This window comes from Phascolarctos cinereus, unplaced genomic scaffold (genome assembly GCF_003287225.1).
Source record: "Phascolarctos cinereus isolate Bilbo 61053 unplaced genomic scaffold, phaCin_HiC Scaffold_4;HRSCAF=312, whole genome shotgun sequence".
Lineage (NCBI taxonomy): Eukaryota > Metazoa > Chordata > Mammalia > Diprotodontia > Phascolarctidae > Phascolarctos > Phascolarctos cinereus.
Genome location: NW_027555847.1, coordinates 396342953 through 396363198, shown reverse-complemented (window position 1 = coordinate 396363198; position 20246 = coordinate 396342953). Strand labels below are relative to the sequence as shown.

Sequence of the window (20246 nt, the reverse complement as noted above, 5' to 3'; positions counted from 1 at the left end):
TTTTTAGAGCATTTTTCTCCTCATTGGCTTTTTGGACCTCTTTTGCCATTTGGATTTTTTGCATCTCCTTCAGCAAGCTGTTGACTTCTTTTCCATGATTTTCTTGCATCATTCTCATTTCTCTTCTCAGTTTTTCCTCTACTCCTCTTATTTGCTTCTCATTTTTTTTGAGCTTTTCCATGACCTGGGACTGATTCATATTTTTCTTGGAGGCTTTGGATGTAGGAGTTTTGACTTTGTTGTCTTCTTCTGGTTGTATGTTTTGATCTTCTTTGTCACCAAAGAAAGATTCTATGGTCTCACTTTTTTTTTTTACGCAGTTTGCTCATGATCCCAGTCAGTTACTTGAGTTTTAAACTCTTTGTTAAGGTTGGGGTCTCCTTCCAGTGTGGAGAATGTACTATTCCAAGCTTCAGGGATTTTGTGCAGCTATTTTCAGAGATACTTCTAGGGACCTGTAAATTTTCAGTTCTTCCAAGGTGCTATGATCAAGGATGAGGTGTTCACTCCTTTCCTGGCTTGGGCTGTGGTCTATGAGTGACCACAAACACTCTTTTCTGCCTTGGAACTGTGAGGAGGATTCTCTCTTTACCGCCACCACAAGTTGTACCATGTCAGTGCTCCTCCTCACCCTAGGACCACCACCCAGAACTGCTACCAGATCCAAGCACAGGCAAAGCAAGAGAATCCTGCCTCAGCACTATCAAAGAGATTCCTGCAATCCCTCTGTGATCACCCACTCAATTCCCCCTCAGTCTGTGGGCTGAGAGCTCAGGAAGCAGCTGCTGTTCTGGGGCTGCACTAGGACTGGGGCTGGGACCAACCTTCTCTCTCACTACAGTCACAGACTTTTCTTACTGACCTTCTAAGTTGTCTTTGGTGTTTGTGGGTTGAGAAGTCTGGAAACCACCACAGCTGCCTGTGATTCAGTCCCCTGAGGCCTGCTCCAGGTTTGCTGAGGCCTGGTCTTTGCCTGGACACCCATGCTGAACTGCACTCCTCTCTCAGCCAGCATAATAGACCTTTCCAATCAACCATCCAGGTTGTCTTGGACTGGAAATCTGTTTCACTCTGTCTTTTTGTGGGTTCTGCTGCTTTAGAATTTGTTTAGAGCCATTTTTTACAGGTATTTGGAGGGATTTGGGGGAGAGCTCAAGCAAGTCACTGCCTCTACTCTGCCATCTTGGCTCCATCCCCTCTAGTAAACTCTCAGTGTTTGCTGACTGATTAAACTTACTGCAGACCCCTTATCTTAATCATACATGCACATAAGGTGGCTTACCCAGGGTTCAGAATCAGCTGGGCTGCTGCCAAAGTGGAAAGAAGACAAATTTAGCCAGGAAAGGCTCTTTTTAGGACAAAGTGGGAAAAGCATAGATTTTCCTTTACCAGATGTCTATAGTGTCTGTAACCCTAAATGTCTATTTAGGGGTGGGGAACCTGTGGCCTTCAGGACACATGTGGCCTTCTAGGTCCTTGGGTATGGCCTTTTGACTGAGTCCAAGTTTTACAGAACAAATCCTTTTATTAAGGGAATTTGTTCTTTGAAGTTTGGATTCTGTCTAAGGACAGATATTGAGGACCTAGAGGGCCACATGTGGCCTTGTGGCCACAGGTTCCCCATTCCTGGATAGTTTCTGTAACACACTGGCTCTCATTAAGTGGCCAACATAGGTCCCAGCCCAAGCCTCATATGGTCATTGGCTGTGCTCTGATGGCTCAGAGTGCTTGTAAATAGCAATTGTTTCCATTTTAGCCAGAAACCGTCCCAGATTGATTTTTTTTTTTGACTAGGTAAAAAAGGTCATTCTTTGTCTCATTTCTCACCTAGCCTTAATCACTGAATGGGCATTGCCTCAGTCAAGCTAAGACCTTGGCTTAAAAAGGTCTTCCACTGAGCCCAGGTCCATGCCCACTCTTCCTGACCTATGTCTTGCCACTAGACCCAGATGGCTCAAGAGGACAGAGTGAGGCTGGTGACTTTGCACAGACTTGCCTCACTTAAATCTAAGTCTCTTGCAATTCATGACGTCCCCTTCCTGATGTCATGGTCTTATTTGAGAATGAAGGACAAACCACAATAACTCTAGAGAGAATGGAGAACAGAGGGAGAAAGGAACTTGAAATCTCACTCCTAAGGGGTATTGTGCTATGGATCTCTATTTGAGCTTTTCGTTTGGATCAGCCAAATAAATTGTGGAATTTTTTTATTTAACACTATCTAGATATCCCAAGAATAACTTTCAAATACAACAATTTCTGCTGACACTGTTTTAGCTTATTATAGTTTTCAGATTCATTTGTTTTCATTAGTAGTTTCCATTTCCTTTATATGTGGCCCATGCTACTTTATCTTCAGAATATCTATAAAAGATTTTTTCTTTCTCATTCCAGAAATATACACCAGTAACTTCCTACAGTTTAGGCACAGAATGTTTGTGACTTGCCCAATGTTATAAAGTTCACGAATGTTAGAGAAGTTTGAACCTAGGTTTTAAGACTAGGCTTTTTGCACTACAGCTCCTCATTTTTCATCTCCACGGGTAGCCTGTTTGATTTACTCAATTTTAAGTCAATTGAGAGATTAGGGAGAACTTGGCAGTAACACGCAATTCTTCTTTTTACATATCTAAAATCACAGATAAATATTGCATTGTCAAATTTTAAAAGATATGTTAATAACTTCTATAAGTACTACTTTTAGATAATTTCTTCAGAATTTTAAGTGTTTATATGACACTTAAAAAATTGCAGAGATCTTTATGTTATCTTTTTTTTTCAATAACTGTGAGCAGAAGCTCAGTCCAATGTTACTGTAACCCTGCCTCTCCCTATAAACTTTGGTAATATGCATTTTTTAAATGTAAAGGATATAATAACTTTCTGTTTTTAAGAAACTATAATCATTCAAAAGCTATACTCTGTTCTCTTCTTTTTGCTTTCCTTATGCTAAAATGCCCGAGTTCCTTAATCCCATCCTGTCTCTGCCTTGGATTTAGCTTCCATCTTTCCATATCCTTGTTGTGATGGAATTTCCCTTTTCACCCTGTTTGGTTCCTCTTTCTAGTCAGGTTCAGCTGACCCTTAGCTTCCTCTTTCTATTTAGAGCTGAAGGCTATGCTTTGATTTTTAATTTTTCCTATGCCTTTATTTTTCATAAAGAGTTAACTTTGTTTCTAACAGGACTTTCCCTGCGAGTTCTGCTCTCTGATTTTCCAGAGCTCTTTATTTCTCAACCTGTTTCTACTCATGGCATTATGGCAAAGTGAATTACACTGTAAGTAACTATAAGAGGAAAGAGTCTCCCAGTTTTCTGTTCTGGCTTTTAAAGCCTTCAAAATTCCACAGTATAATTATTTTTAATGATTTCTCAAGTAACTACTTATTACAGTCTTTTTTCACTTATTCCCTATAAATGTCTTCTTTCTCCTTTCTAGCTGATTCTGAACCCATATAAATGACTTTTTGGGAAAAGTTAAGGAAGAAGAGGGCTTATTTTTTGAGACAGTGCAGCAGCTTTGATGTGTAAAACTACCTTGCTAGGTCAGATCATGTGAAAGCAGCTTTTGTGTCAAGTCTACCGGTTATAGTGCTACTTATTGTGAGTCAGCGATCAGGGCAAAGAGTATAAGTTAAATTAGTGGGAGAAAACCACCAATGTCTTGTTTCTAAAATTATGTATGTCAAAGATATTTTTAGTTAGAAGCCAAGGAGGTAGGAGTTTAGAAGTAATGTTCAGAAGACATGTTTCAAATGAAGCATGCTTCTTAATTGAGATTTATGCAGTATTTCATATCTTCCTTAGCTGTTGAAAAGTGGCATTCTTGAGCTAGAAAGAATATTATCTCATAGAGCAAATTTTTTCTACCTCTGTTTTCTTTTGTTTATATAAATAAATAGTTTTAAATGGAAATACTAATTAAGACATTATTATATTAATTACATGGGTGGGTTTTAAAAAAAATTTTTTTGTCTTTCCAGATTGCCTTCATGACTTTGACCCTATTTCCAATCCGACTTTTGTTTGCTGCATTTATGATGTTATTGGCCTGGCCATTTGCATTTGTTGCTTCACTGGGATCTGCTGAGAAAGAACTTGAAAAGCCCCTGGCTTTATGGAGAAAGTGAGTAACTGAATGTGTTGAAAAGCATGCATGTGTACCTATGTTTGTGTAAATAAGTACTGAAGAGATAAAGTGTTACTATTTCAAGACACTAAGTGGTTTAGTTTAGTAGATAGAACACTGGACCAGGAGTCAGGAAAACAACCTGAGTACAGAGGAATTCAAACTCTTCCTCAGCCACTTGCCATCTGGTCAATGTTAGTCAAGTCACTTAACCTTTCTCATCTCAGTTTCTTTATCTATAAAATAGGAATAACCATAGCACCTATCTTCAGGGTCCTGGGGGTTGTGAGATAGCAAATATCTCAAACCTTAAATCAATAAATGAATTCTAGTTATTAGTAGAGTAGTTTTACTAAATGAGCACTGATCATTACAAATTTATTAAGTCACAGAGAGATTTTGGTCTGAGTCAGTGGAATGAATACTCATATGTCACAAAACCAGAGATCCTTAAAGTATTGAAATCAGAGAAACTGAAAGAACACATTTTTTTCTCTAACAATATTCTAACATTAATTACATTCCCTTCCAAATCAATTTCCCTATTCTTGTCAATAGTACTAACATTTTTTTCCTGTCTTAAGTTTGGAATCCATGTTGATTCTTCCATCTCCTTAATTTGATCCTCACAACAAGTAAATCACAAAGTCCTGTGGTGTTTTTTATTTTTTAATCTCCTTTTGCATCCATCCCTTCTTTTGTATGTTTTGGTGCCACAACCTTGATCTAAGACCTCATTAACTAGACTATTCTAATGCTTCTAACTAGTCTTTCTGTTCCCCAAATTTATTCTGCACACTTTCACCAGATTAAACTTCTTTAAAAACCTCCTTTGTCATGATACATATTTTTGAATAAAACTTTAGCAAGTCCCTTCATGGACTAGATAAAGAACTGTGTATTAGATGATAGTATAGTTAGGTGGATTTGGAATTGATTGAAAAATTAGACAAAAAAAATTCATTAGTGAATTGTTCTCAATTTGAAGGGATGCCTCTAATAGAGTTTTCTACATTTCTTTTGTGTTCAACATTTTTTATCCATTTATTGCATGGGGTATAGAGGACATATTTATCAAATTTGTGGGTCAAAGGAAACTAGGAGAGATAGCTAATAAAGCAGGTGATAAAGAAGAGATCCAAAAAGATTTCAAAAGGCTGAAATTAACTTCAAATGTAATTGGGATAACAATAAAGTTCAGTACTTGGGTTTTAAAAAATTAGCTTCCCAAGTTAAAAAGGGGGGGCTGATGGGAGTGGTGACTAGAAAGGAATTCATAAAAAGCCAGATGTTTCTAGTGGACTACAAGCTCATCGTGATTTAGCAGTGCAATATGACAGCCAAAAAATGCTAATTTTGATTTTAGGCTGCAAGAGCACAGTGCCTTGTATGTAGTAGGCATTTAATAAGTTTTTTTTGGGGGGGGGAGGCAATGGGGTTAAGTGACTTGCTCAGGGTCATACAGCTAGTAAGTGTTGTGTGTCTGAGGCCACATTTGAACTCAGGTCCTCTTGAGTCCAGGGCCAGTGCTCTATCTACTGCCGTTCACCTACCTGCCTCTTAGCATTTAATAAATGTTTACTGAATTAATAGGAATATGTTTTCAAGAGTGAAGGAAGTGATGTTCCATATATCTTCTACCCTAGTCAGAACATATCTGGAGTTCTATATCAAGTTCTGGATAAAACTTTTTAGGAAGAACATTAACAAGTTGTTATATACACAGAGCAAGTGTGACCAGAATGTCCAGAATGTTAACAAGACTGAAGACCATATGAAGCTCAAGTAAAGAAACTTGGGATTTTTTTGGCCTAGAAAAAAGATAGGGACCTAATAGCTGTGGTCACATATTCGAAAAGTTGGCATGTGTAAGAGGAATTAGAATTGTTCTTTTAGACCCAAGAGGAAAGAATTAAGGTGGAAGTTATAAGAAGGTAGATTTTGCCTCAGTATGACATCAAGACTCGCCAGCACTGGAGTCAGGAGGCCCTGAGTTCAAATGTGACTTCAGACATTTACTAGCTGTATGACCCTGGGTAAATCACTTAACCCCAATTGCCTCCCCCCCCCCATAGGACATCAGACTTTCTAACAGAGCTATATAAAAATGGAATGTGATCCCTCCATGGGCAATGAGTTCTCTGTCTTTGAGTGGAGTTTAAAGCAGAAACTAGATAATTATGTGTTATTCATGATGTGTTAGGGGCTGCACAGAATAACCTCTTAGGTGTCTCATTTTGTGGACCATGCTATAGAGAATCCTGGCAACACGGTAAGTGTAATAAATATTAATTGATAGGGCCTTGCCTCTGAAATTATCTTTAATTTAACCTGTACACGTCTTGTTTGTGTATTGTTGCTTCATGTTGTCTTCCCCCATTAGATTGTGAATTCCCTGAACACTGGACTGTTTTTTGCCTTTCTTTGTATTCCTAACACTTTGCATAATGCCTAGTGCTTAGTAAGCTCCTAATAGTTGTTTGTTGACTTTACTTGAGAAGACAAACTAATTTATGTGGAATGATTACAAGATGATTAAGTAAACCTTGAGCCTGATTACCAGTGTAATAGATGTTCTGATAAAGAGATTAAACAGAGTTGGAAGTAATTGAGAAATACCCCATGGAGGAGGCAGAACTAGAATATAATAATTTATAGAATAATATATATAATTATAATATAATGCATAGAATTTATATATAAATATAATTTTTATATGTATATTATACATAAATATAATATTATATATAAATATAATTAATAGAATAATAGATTTAGAGCTGAGATCTTATTCTAGTTCCCTCATTTTACAGATGAAAAAACTGAGACCCAGAGAAGTTAAATGAGCTGTACAATATCACACAGGTAGCAGATGATTGCAAGCAGATTCACTCTTTACCCTGCATCACTTGGCTTCCTCTGATCATAGATTTAGAACTGCAAGGGACCGTAGAAATATCTAATTCATGTGCCCAAAGAGCTATAAAGCCGTGCATATCCTTTGATCCAGCAAAGAAAATTTAATAGGCATTTGAACCATTATTTCAGCCAGTCGAGATCTTTTTGTATCCTCATTTAGCAAAATACCCTTCTCTTGAACTTCCTGTTCTACTACACAAATTTGATAAATGTACCGTCTGTATCTAGAAGTCATTAATAAAAATGTTAAACAGAAAAGCATGCTTATCTATAAATAAGCAGGTTTCTATTCATTAAGTTATCAGCATAAACTATGAAGTCTGAAATAGCTATAATTTTAAATAAAAACGCTAAGAAACTCGAAGGGCTTTTAGACAGGTTGTTTTAAGTTAGAGGCAAAGAAGCATTCTATTTTCTGAGAAAACTTAGGCATCTGGAAGGGATTCCATAATGGTACCAATGAAGTCACAATTGGGCCACTGAGCTAACTTTGAACCATAGAGAGCTCTACAATTGAAAGAAGACTTAGAAACAATCTCAGACTAATAACCTTGTATCCAATGAAGGAATTCCTTCTGTTACCTACTAGCTGACAGGCCTGTTCTTAAATATACCCAGTGATAGGGAACATAGCAATTTATTCCATTTTAGACTTTTTAAAATTATTTGACAGTTCTTTCAAGCCATGCAAAACCCTTCCAATCTATTGGCCTCCACTTGGTCCTAGCTCTGCCATCTCCTGGAGTATCATGCCCTTAACCTGAGGGTGTTCTGCACTAGAGAAGGTAAATTTTGAACTTACCTAGTTAACTTGGGGCTTACTGGCTAGATTTCTTTCTCAAAGACCAAGCCTTAAATTAAACCCAATTCACTCTGGAGCTGGACAGCAATAGGTCCCTGCCCAAGCACCACTTAATAGTTGGTTTTTTTGGGCTCTCCTGCCTCAGAGTGAGTGTAAATAGTAACTGTTTCTCTTTTGGCCAGCAACCCTGAGTGTCTTCCCCTCCCAGTTTGAGGGGTTTTTTTTAAATTAAAGGGGCCATCCCTTAACTCACTTCTTAAAGAGGCCTATTCACTGAACGGGCATTGCCTCACTCAGAGTGAGAACTTGAAAAGACCTTAGCTTGAAAAGGCCAAGGTCTCCCACTGCATTCTGGGTCACCTCCAATAGTCCTGATCCTTACCTGGCCACTGGATTCAGATGGCTCTGGAAGAGAAAGTGAAGCTGGTGACTTTGCACAGCCCTGCCTCACTTAAATCAGTCTTCTTATCATCTCCCCTAAAGTCCTGGTCCTCTTACAGAGAACAAAGAACAAATACCACAGCTCTGCCCTGCGGCCAAGCAGAGATTAGGTTAAATTAAAGGAGCCATGTATTAAGTGTTTATTATGTGTCTGGTATGGTGGACACAACAGCAAGAAAACAACACCGCCCTTACTCTCAAGGAGCTTATGTTCCCACGGGGAAAATAACGAATAAATGTGATGGAACACATGATAGGAACAGGAGAGAATAGCAGGGAGGAGCAGAGTGTGGAGTTAGAACAGACTGGAGATTATACCAAGAGGGGAATAAGCAGCATGGTAGAGAATGGATCCAGGCAAAGGCTCACCACTACTTGAGCTGGCTCCTAGGTCATTTCCCACATGATAACCCTTCCAATAGTTGAAGGCCCTTGGGTTTAGAATCAGAGAACAGAGGTTTGAATCATGTTTCATGTGACATTGAGCAAGTCATTTAACTTCTCAGTACTCTAATATCTTCATTTTGTAAAATGAGAAAATTGGACAGTCATGAAGATCTTCCAGCTCTAGGGCCTGTAAGCCTATGTTTTTTCTTCTCCAGGCCAAACCTTCCTAATTCCTTCAGTTAGTCCTCACATCTTATGGTTTTTAATTGCCTCACCAATCTGATTTTTCTGTTGAAAAATTTAAATTTGTCAACCTCCCTCTTAAATATTTTTTTGAAAGATGTAGTTTGGTCTTGTCTCATATGGTCTGGCTACTGAGGGAATTAGAATAGTAAGTGGTAATGGGAATTGAGTGAACCACATTGACTCCATCTTGTGATTCAGTTTTGGAGCTACCTCACTTCCCTTTTTTATTCAATTATGGGTCTGCTCCAATTTCTGTCTTAAAGAATAAAAGAAAACTTTATTAAATTGTGGGAGTTGTGAGAAAACTTTATTGCATGCATTTTTTAAATTTAGCCCTGCATGACTAGGAAGCTGGACCACCTCTACTGGCACCTTAGAGACCCTTAACTAAAGACCTAGGTTATGCTGACTAGAAAACCAGTCACATCCAAAGAGTGATATGAGGAGTTTTCTCATAATTATACATCCCAAACAACCCATATGTTTTATCTGAAAATTGTCCCCATGTGGGAGAATCACTTATTATTTCTATGTACCTTTGATTGAATACAGACACTTTGTGGGGCTAGGATGCCTGTTTTTCTGATTTCAGAGAATTATGCATATTACCTCTTTCTCCCAACTTGGAAAGCCCCAAATCTTTCCTCCAATTGGATCAGATTGCCTAATTTGTGTCCTGGTTAATGGTTTACTTTTAATTAATTGGTTTTATTTGACTAATTGTTTTTAGTACATAAAAATCTCTTTACCCCTGTATTCAGGGTCCACTGCCAAAGCTGAGGGGCCTGGAACCTTTTTGTTATGAAGTGGGCATGCATTGCTTACTAAATCAATATGCTCAAAAGCTCAAACCTTTGTTTGCTCAGTCGTTTCAACTTTCAACACCCACACTATATTCTCCCCCTTTTTCTTCCCCTGCAATAAATATACTCCTAATAATATGTTAATAATTGAGTTAGCATGTACAAAATACTAGGCCATAGAGATACAAATGCAAAATCAGATAGTCCCTGCCCTTGATGAATTTATATCCTGAAGGTGATAGAATATGTTCTTAGATAAGTAAATACAGGATAAATACAAAATAAATAAACAAAAATTAGGATGGGATCATACTAAGGACTAGAAAAGGGATCTAGAAAAATCTCTGGAAGGAAGCAGCCTGAGATTGTATTGCTTTTTAAAATGTTTTGGCATTTATATCCTTGCTTTTCTTTTCCTCACACACTCCATGATTTTGAACATTCTCTGAAGTAGGCACTAATTAAGCCACCATCTTTCTTGGAATTCCATTATACTATCCAGGCATACTGGTCTTTTTGCTGCTGCTCACTTACTAAGCTCCATCTTCCTTCTCTATGCCTTTGTACTGGCTGTCTCCATACCTGAAATAACTCCCCCTCTTCCCCTCTGCCTCTTGGAATCTGTTTTCCTTCTAAGCTTAGCTGAAGCACCACCTTCTCTTCTCCATAAGGCCCTTCCTAATTTTTCCAACTGCCAGTGTTTCCCCCAGCTCCCCACAAAAAAAAAACAACAACAAAGAAAACCAAACCCAAAACCCTACCTTATATTCATTTTGTGTATGCTCTGTACATATATAATATTTATCTCCCTTTCTTTGGAATGAAAGTTCCTTTGAATCCAAGGACTTTCACTTTTGTCTTCATACCCACAGTGCCCAGGACGTGATAGGTGCTTGATGAATTCTTGTTGATTGATTGACAGAGTATAGATAGAAAACAAAACAGGAACAAGGAGAGAGCCCTGGGAACACGTATTAAAGAGGTGAAAAGGATGTTAAAAAGCAGTGAAGGGAAAGGAGATAGGACTACAACCAAGAATCACCTACCCAGCAAAACTGAGTATAAATAATCCTTCAGGGTGAAAAATGGTCATTCAATGAAATAGGAGACTTTCAAGCATTCCTGAGGAAAAGACCAGAGCTGAATATAAAATTTGATTTTCAAAAACAAGACTCAAGTGAAACATGGAAGAGGTAAACTGGAAGGAGAAATCACAAGAGACTTATTAAGGTTGAACTGTTTACATTCCTGCATGGAAAGATGATATTTGTAACTCATGAGTCCTTTGTCAGTATTAGGGTAGTGGGAGGGAAAAAAATTATATGTATGTATACATAGATAGAGGGCACTGGGTGAATTGAAGATGAAGGGATGATATCTGGAAAATAAAGTTAAGGGGTGAGAGAGAATTATACTGGGAGAAAGAGAAAGGGAAACGTAGAATGGGGTAAATTATCTTACAACAGTGAGGCTTTTACAGTGGAGGGGAAATGGGAGAAGGTGAGAGGGAATGAGTGAATCTTAATTCTCGTATGATTTGGCTTAAGGAGGGAATAACATACACAATGGGGTATGGAAATCTTTCTTACCCTACAAGAAAGTAAGGGGGGAAGGGGACAAGAGAGCAGGGGATTGATAGAGGGGAGGGCAGACTGGGAGAGAGGATAATCAAAAGCGAACACTTCTGAGGAGGGACAGGGTCAAAAGAGAGAATAGAATAAATGGGGGGGTAGGGTAGGATGAAGGGAAATATACTTAGTTTTTCACAACAGGACTACTATGGAAGTGTTTTGCAAGACTACATGTGTATAACCTGTATCGAGATGCTTGCCTTTTTAATGAGGGTGGGTGGGGAGGGAGGAAGGTAGAAGATTAGTAACCCAAAGTTTTAAAAAAATATGTTAAAAATAAAAAAAAATTTTTAAAAAGCAGGGAAGGAGACAGAGAATAATTAATAAGTGCTTTATTTATTAAATATGTTAGACTATGAACTCTTTGAGAGCAGTGTCTGGGTTTTGCCATTCTGTGTAACTCCAGAGCTCAGCACAGTTCCTGGCAAGCATTCAATAAATGCTCTTCCGTTAACTAACTGATTAGCTTACCTTTTTTTTTCCTATGTGTATACCCCTCCCCCTACTTCCTTCCCTCCTCTCCCCCACCCCCCTAACTAAAGACTCATTTTTACCAGAGCAGGAAGTAGCAACTTGAACTTGAATTTAGCTTTATTTTTCTTCTATTTTTTTTCTGAAATGATCATTGTCTGTATTATAAATCATATTTGTTTTAAATAAATGGCACTTTGGAAACCTTTACTGGTTAGTTTTGAGACTTTTTTTTTTATCTTGATGACACGTAAGATATTACCATAAAATAAATTATTTTTTAAAAAATACAATTTAAGGATTGAGATAAGGATTGAACTTGTGATTTCAGTGGTAAAGTCTGGGTGAAGAAACATCCTCTGCCAATGCAGAACAGCACCTTCTGTAATTTAATTTATATTTAGTCTTTGAGAATTGCCACAGGGCAATGAGAGGTTAAGTGAGTTGTCTAGAGTCATACAACTACTTACTATTAATAAGAGATGGAACCTGAACTCAGGTCTTCTAGGCTTTGAGACCATTTCTCTACTACACTGTATTGTATATTTGCAAAATATATATTGGATGAATTTTGCTCTTGAACATAATCATATATTCCAAGGGGACTTCCAGGGCTCAAAATATTCTTGAATCTCCTTCAGAATTACCTTCATTCACTTTATGAGTCAGGTAAGAAAATCAGTCTTATTAAAGGAAAACACAAAAAGTTATTACCCGGAATGATCCACTAGGTATATTCACTAGACCTGGCTTATTTTTTGGGGGGGGGGGATCTTTTTCAGAAACTAAAATCTCAAAGAACAATGAGGACATGCAGAAGAAATTACGATTGGCTGTCAATCATTGTTGAAGAGTAGTTCCAAAGACTGTAGGGCGGCTAGGTGGTGCAGTAGATAGAGCACCGTACCTGGAGTCAAGATCTTAGTTTAAATCCAACTTCAGACATTTACTAGCTGTGTGACCCTGGGCAAGTCACTTAACCCTATTTGCCTCAGGTTCCTCATCTGTAAAATGAGCTGGAGAAAGAAATGGCAAGCCATTATAGTATCTTTGCCAAGAAAACCCCAAATGGAATCGCAGAGAGTCAGATATAACTGAACAAGTTCCAAAAATTCTTTTAGCCATGGCACCATTAAAAAAAAAAAAGAAAAGAAAAAAAATTTTCCTTCTCTTCCTCAGGTGACTGCTTTGTAGGGGTCAGAATTCCTTTCAGTGTGTAAGTTTTTATGTCAATTAATCAATTAGTATATTAAACACCTACTAAGTGCCAGGCACTGTGCTTAGGATATGAATACAGAGAATGATAATCTCCACAAAATAGGAGCTCACATTCTAACAGAGCATTGTATGTTCGTGGGGTTCGTTAGTGGTCACATTTTATGTTCTCATCTTACAGTGTTTCCAGTGATTAAGAAAGTTGTTTTTGGTTATTCTAGGATGCACTGAATTGTTTTCCAAACCTATTACCCTTTTCGATTTCATCCAGAAATCTGATCCTATGTTAACCTTTGTTTTTGTGTGTCTTGGGGAAGCAGCTTTAGTGATTTAATAATGATAGTGAATCTTGGTTCCTGACCTTAATCTCTCAGTACCATATTTCATATAAGATTTTTAATGCAATTCATAAAAAAATCATAGTCATCAAATTTAACCTGTTGCTTCCTTTAAGTCTGAGGCACTTTGCATGAAATATTTTAGTGCTAGTTTCAAAGTAATTGGTCATATTTTAATTCTGTTCTTTAATTTCATATAGAGATAGTTGATACCTGATAACAGAGAAAGAAACCATAATCTTGTTTTCAGTGAGCTGGTAGTTAAAGTTACAGCTAAACTATAATTAATTGACCTGAAACCATTCTGTAAAATATTTTACAGATGCTATGAAATGTTACTTTGGCCTCATTTCTTTCCTTTCTCGTGTCATCAGTATTCTCTTGCCTTTTTTTTTTCAAACAAACACTTAGCACATTTCAGAATTATGTGCCAGTTATTTTATTTCAAATATTATAATTATCACCTTTTCTTACAGGGTAGTGGACTTTCTGTTGAAAGCCATCATGCGGACAATGTGGTTTCTTGGTGGATTTCACTGGGTGACTGTAAAGGGCAGACAGGCCTTACCGACAGAAGCCGCCATCCTGACTCTAGCCCCACATTCCTCCTACTTTGATGCCATTCCTGTAACGATGACCATGTCTTCTATCGTGATGAAGGCAGAAAGCAGAGACATTCCTATTTGGGGAAGTAAGTGAATCAGTTCATGTTTGTACCAAGAACATATATGCTTAATTTAATAGTATAAGTAGAGTATACGTAGTTAAAAAATTATTTTCCCATACATGTTAATTGATTGTTGTTGGGTTTTTTTTTTGTATTGAGTCTCTAATAGTTTCACTTTTCAGTTATTTTCAATATTGGAAATATTATTATTTTGTTGGTGCAGTTCCCTATGCTAATAAAATCACAGATCTGTCACTTATTTGTGTGAATGGTATTACTACTAGTATTTTTTAACTGCCAGAGTCCAAATTCCCATAATATTCCATTCATATGTGTACCTATAATACAGAATTATTTTTTAACTGTATAAAAAAAAGGCCTTGAAACAATTATTTCAATGGCTATCTACCTAAAATCAATTTGACTCCAACATAAAACACCAATTATAGAATTTAGAACTATATTATGGGAACTTAAGACTGAAGTCCTTCCTTAAAGGACAAACAGTAGTAAGTATCAGCACCGAGATTTGAACTCACGTTATTCAGACTCCAAATCCAAAGCTTTTTCAACTGTATCACTGCTTTTCTTCATTCTGTAATATCAAAATGATTAAAACCAACGTACAATTATTGAGCTGGCATTGGGAAACAAATTGTACTCCAACTTTTGCCAGAGGAACTTATCAGTGGCAGAAAGGACAGAATTACTGACCAATATCTTATCTCCTAAGTATTTGAAAACAGTTTAAATTTGGGAAAACTATCAAAATTTTAAAGATTTTTTTTGAGGAGTATAATGAAGTGGTAGTATAGAACAAACTATTTGATTGCACAAAAATAATCTGCTCTCAGAACTTTTCCCTTTCTACTGTTATGAAAGAACCAGTTAGTAGGGAAAGTAATGTAAAGTAGACAAAGAATATTTTACTGGCTGCTAAGTGGGGAAAAAGCTGATTTAAGTAACCATCATATTATCTATCTCCTGTATAGATAGATATATATATATATATCTAGTCCTAATCTCTCCCCTGAACTCTAACCCTGATTTACCAGCTGTCTGATAAACCTAGAAACCCCATCAGCAGTCTGTGACTTCCCGTCTCCAGAATGGGATTCATCACTTTTCCCTCCCACAACCCTTCCTCCATATTTCCCTATTTCCATTCAGGGCATCACTGTTTTTCCAGTCTTCCCTGGTTCGTAATCTCAGAGTTATCACTGGCTCTTTCCTGTTCCTCACTGTCTATATTCAATCAGTTGCTAAGTCTTCTTATTTAGTATATTCCTTGTACCACTCAAGTCAGCCCAGACCAACAAACAATCTGTGACATCATTTCCTTCCTCCAATCCAAAGGCTCACTCAGTTTCTATTCCTGTGTGTATATATGCATGCGCATTGCAGTTTCTTATAGTTTTATTTTAGAGATAATTTAGGTATAGACCAATAGAGATGGGAATGACCTTCAAGTTCATCTTGTCCAACCTCTTCATTTTGTAAATAACAAATTTAAGGCCTGGAAAGGTTAAGTGACATATCCAAGGTTCCCAGGTGTTAAGTACTAGAGGACCTGTGTCCTTTGACTTCAAATTCTGTGCTTTTTGCACTACATTGCCAATAACTTAAGAAAGTCTATTTAACAAAGTAATTTTTATGACCCTCAAGTTATACATTTTTGGAGTAGACATAAGATAAAACAGCGTAGGTTTTTTTTACATACTACTTAATTTTACTAATGAATTTTCTTTTCAGAAAAACACTAGATCAAGATATGTTTTCTTTATATACCTTTTTTTTTTTTTTGGTGAGGCAGTTGGGGTTAAGTGGCTTGCCCAGGGTCTCATAGCTAATAAATGTTGAGTGTCTGAGATTGGGTTTGAACTCATGTCCTCCTGACTCCAAGGCTGGAGCTCTATTCACTACACCACCTAGCTACTACTTCAAGATATGTTTCTTCTGTTAAACTGCCAGATCTTAAAAGCCTATATCATTTGATGAGACAGATTTAAGGATAGAAACTTCAAATATCTAGGGAGAAAAAAGATAGAGCAAAAGTGAAAATGTTTATAATGACTTAGCTTTCTCTATATCTGTTATACTGGCTTTCCTTTTTATGTTGCCAGGAAGAAATGCTTTTAAGATGCTTTCGAGATCCATCACTCCTATGCCATTCAGTTTTTAGTAGTGTATAGTGATTGATAGTATAATGGTAGTAATAATTCTGTCTCATTAATGAGATATTTTTATTGAATTTTAAAAGTTCAGTAAGCTTTATAGCTCAGAAAAAGGAACTTTCAAGTCCTGTTTCCTTATGAAAATTTAATTCCAAATGAAGTCATAATTGCCCACTCACCAAAAGCAGCTTGATAGCATTTTGACTAAGTTTTTGCAACCAAGGTTTTAATCTTGTTTCATAGAATTCTATAAAGTGTTTTGTATCTTACAGGCTCTTTGTTGTGTCTTTCACATGGCATCTACTCAGAAAAGAAAACATCCAGAGTCCTGAGTTTCCTACTCAGTCATTTCCAGTTAGCAAGGCTAGATCCCTAGTTCATGAGATTGGTTCAGGCTGATAACAGTTTTTGGAGGCATTGTTTAATTGCATGTCATCCTGATTTCACTGCTGTTAAAGTCCTAAATTCAAAACAATTAGAACTCCAGATATAAAGTTTGTTCAAGCCAAAATGGACTATTTTACAACCAGTAGAATTGTAAAAGGAAGAGTAAGTAGGCAAGGCAATGCACAGGGTGGGGTTAAGAAGAGGTGAGTTGAGGATGGGAGAGCATGAAATGAACATTAGAAAAAAAACATAAGTTTATATCTGAAAATGGATTACTGTATAATGATTTATAACTATAGTGAGTGCTGAAAAATATGCACATCTTCCAATATGGTTTCATTGCAGATCTTGCTGTTTGGGGTTGACATAGAAAGTTTGACCATCAATAAAAGACACATAGGCATTGAAGAGGCCTTTGAAGGTCATCTAGTTTAACCTGTCATCCTAATAGAAATGTAGCCTCTGTTTGAACATTTGCAGTAATGTGGAACTCATTTCTTCACACAGTAGCCTATTCCATTTTGGCGCAGCTCTAGTTGTTAGACTCTAATGAGTCCGTTTTCATCTACCTATAATGTTTATCCATTGGTCCTGCTTCTGCCCTCTGTTAGATACATAGAATAAATTTATTGCTTCTCTTACATGACATTTAATTTTTTCAGCAGTATTTTCCTTTTCCCCCAATTAAATGTAAAAACAAATTCTAACATTTGCTTTGGTGGATTTTTTTTAAGTTTTGAGTTCCAAATTATATTCCTCCCTTCCTCCCCTCCCCCTTCCCTGAGATGGTAAGCTATCTGATACAGGTTATACATGTGCAATCTTACATAACATATCAAATATTTAAACATAGCTATCACACCCCCTCTAAATTAAAAAAAAAATTTTGTTTATTTCTTTATTATTTTACTTATTATTATTTTTTTTTAAGGCAATTGGGGTTAAGTGACCTGCCCAGGGTCACACAGCTAGTAAGTGTCAAGTGTTTGGTCCGAGGCCGGATTTGAACTCAGGTCCTCCTGACTTCAGGGCTGGTGCTCCATCCACTGCGCCACCTAGCTGCCCCTTTACTTATTATTTTTAAATTTTTTTTTTACCCCCTCTAAATTTTATCTCAAGGATAGACATTCCCTCTTTTACCAGACATCCTTATGTGGTGGTTTCCCTGGTTATTGTGTATCCTCAGGTTATATTCTAATATAAATCGCTGTAATTTGGTTACTGTAGTTATATGGAAAGCATATAACTCTAGATTATCCTGGAGTTTGGGGGCAGTTGTGGCACTGATGACTCACTAACTTTATAATCAGCTAAACCCCTGAGTCTTTCTGACATCCTGCCATTGTTTTATTGCCCTTAAGTCAGCAATTTAAATAAAAAAAATTAAGCACCTGCTGCATGCCAGACTCTGTGCTGGGCCCTGGGTATACAAAAACCAAACTGAAACAATCTATACCTACCTTTGTTCAATTTCATTTATATCAGTTGTAGCCATAATTTCTAACCTGCTGAATTCTTTTTGAACTCAGTTCTGTCCTATTATATTAGCTCTCTCCCACCTTTGCCGTCTGCAAATTTTGGTAAGCCTATCTGTCATACCTTTAGCCTGAGGACACTCAAGTTTCCTCCTCTGCACTCGTGCAATGATAACACTGATACTGTTATAGCTCACTGTAATTTGGATACTGTAGTTGCATGGGAAGTGTGTAACTCAGATTATGCTAGAGTTTGGGAGCAGTCTAATAACTCTATTACAAAAGAAAATGAAGTGTTGTTTTTTTAATGATGGGTTTTTTTAAAGTCTTACTCAGTGATCCCTCTGTTCCCGAAATGGTAGTGAACTGTGCTTCATAGCACATTTTGGAATTTTGCTGAGTGGTGGGCCCCCAGCTTTTTGATCAGTAATTCTCAGAACTTACTTTTTAGAAAATTAAGACACTGGCCCATTCCCAGCTTTCTAACACCTCTCTCATCTGCCATGATTTCTCAGAGAAAACTAATAATGAATCACAGCTGCAAGTTCTTTCATTGTGCTAGCCAGTCTGTGTTTCATCTAGGCTGGGAGCCTTGAACTCATTTAATGCAGAGCAGGCAGCTAAGAAGAAATGAATTCAAATTCCATCCAAGACACTTTCTAACTGCACAACCTTGAGAAAATTACTTAAAATGGGAGCATAGCTACTTTACAGGGTTGTCATGAGGATCAAAAAAAGATAACGCATATAAAGCACCTTTGCATACTTTAAAACAGCTAAATAATACTAGCAGCTATTATGTGGTAATGATGTTGATGATGATGATGATGATGATGATGATGATGATGATGCTCTTATTTTAGATGAATTCCCTGCGATAACTTATCATCAGGGTTGTGTACGGAGCTAGATGGTGCATTGGAAAGATTGCTGAGTCTCCAGTTAGGAAGACCTAAATTCTAATTTGGCCTCAGTCACTAGCTGTGTGAACTGGAGCAAGTCATTTAACCTCTGTTTGCCTCAGTTTCCTCAGTTGTAAAATGGGAATAATAAAAGCATCTACCTTGCAAGGTTGTTGTGAGGACCAAATGAGATAACATTTTAAGGGGCTTGGTACTTTACACAAACTAAGCACAGGACCAAGTCCATTTTCCCAAACAAGTGGCTAACTCAGTTGTTTAGTGAATCCTTAAAATATCTGGATGAGTTCTCAGATTTTACATTACTTACATTTTTAAAAAAACCTGAATATTTTGACAAAGTATCTGAAAAGCTACTTTGAATTATTTAGGAAAGTTGCAAGTATTGGGTTGGTTTTTCTTTCTAAATAAATTATTTGGAATTTTAGGATATGTTGTCTGATTAGTTAATACTGTTGTCTCACTAAACAAAATTAGATGATTTCTAATTACTCAATTATGATTTAGATCTCATTTTTGTGGTACCTTCCTAAAATAAGAGCACCTAGTACAGTGTTTGGCACGTAACACATGCTTGATAAACACTTGTTGGATGTTTGACTATATGATTAGAATCCAATACAGCAAACATTTTTAATCACTAAGTACAAGACACTGTTTCACATGCTGAAAAGTCAAAGAAAGAAAAAACAAGGCCAGCCCTCAAGAGCTTATATTCTACTTGTCAGTGTCTTCAGAAACAGTGTTTTATTTAGTTTTGTATCTCCCACAATACCTTGTATAGTTCTTTGCACATGGGTAGTGACTTCTTGTTTTTTCCTTTGATGAATTCCTACTGTAGATATGTATGTAATTATGTCTGTTTGCTTATTTTTTCATGCCGTCTATAACCGTGTTGGTCTTTGCAATGTTACAGAAAACATGGATTATCTATAAAAACACAGATATTTACATATGTAAAATAAAGATTGTGGTATAGATAATTGCTACATAGCATTCCACTGGTTAGTTCACAACAACTGGTCTCATTTAAAATGATTCTCAAAGATCATATTCTTCAATTTTAGAAATTGGGAAGATATGAATGTCATTACAATTTTATATTCTCATGCAGGATTACAGCAGTGTTTTCACTACTGATGTTGGTTCTTTTTAAGCCCACTTGTAAGTATTTCTATGAGCTTTTTCTGCTCATGCCTGTCAGATAATAATTCCCTGTGGACAATTCCTCTTAGGAATATTC

At 36.9% G+C, this 20246-nt stretch overlaps 1 protein-coding gene across 1 annotated transcript in view; it reads left to right on the top strand.

Moving 5' to 3' along the window:
• LPCAT1 (lysophosphatidylcholine acyltransferase 1) overlaps positions 1-20246 on the top strand; it is a 161838-nt gene that overhangs the window by 60881 nt on the left and 80711 nt on the right. Inside the window, exons 2-3 of the mRNA XM_020976707.2 lie at positions 3982-4124; positions 13857-14071. Of these exons, the coding sequence (XP_020832366.1) occupies positions 3982-4124; positions 13857-14071 (358 nt within the window). The remainder of the gene's footprint in view (positions 1-3981; positions 4125-13856; positions 14072-20246) is intronic.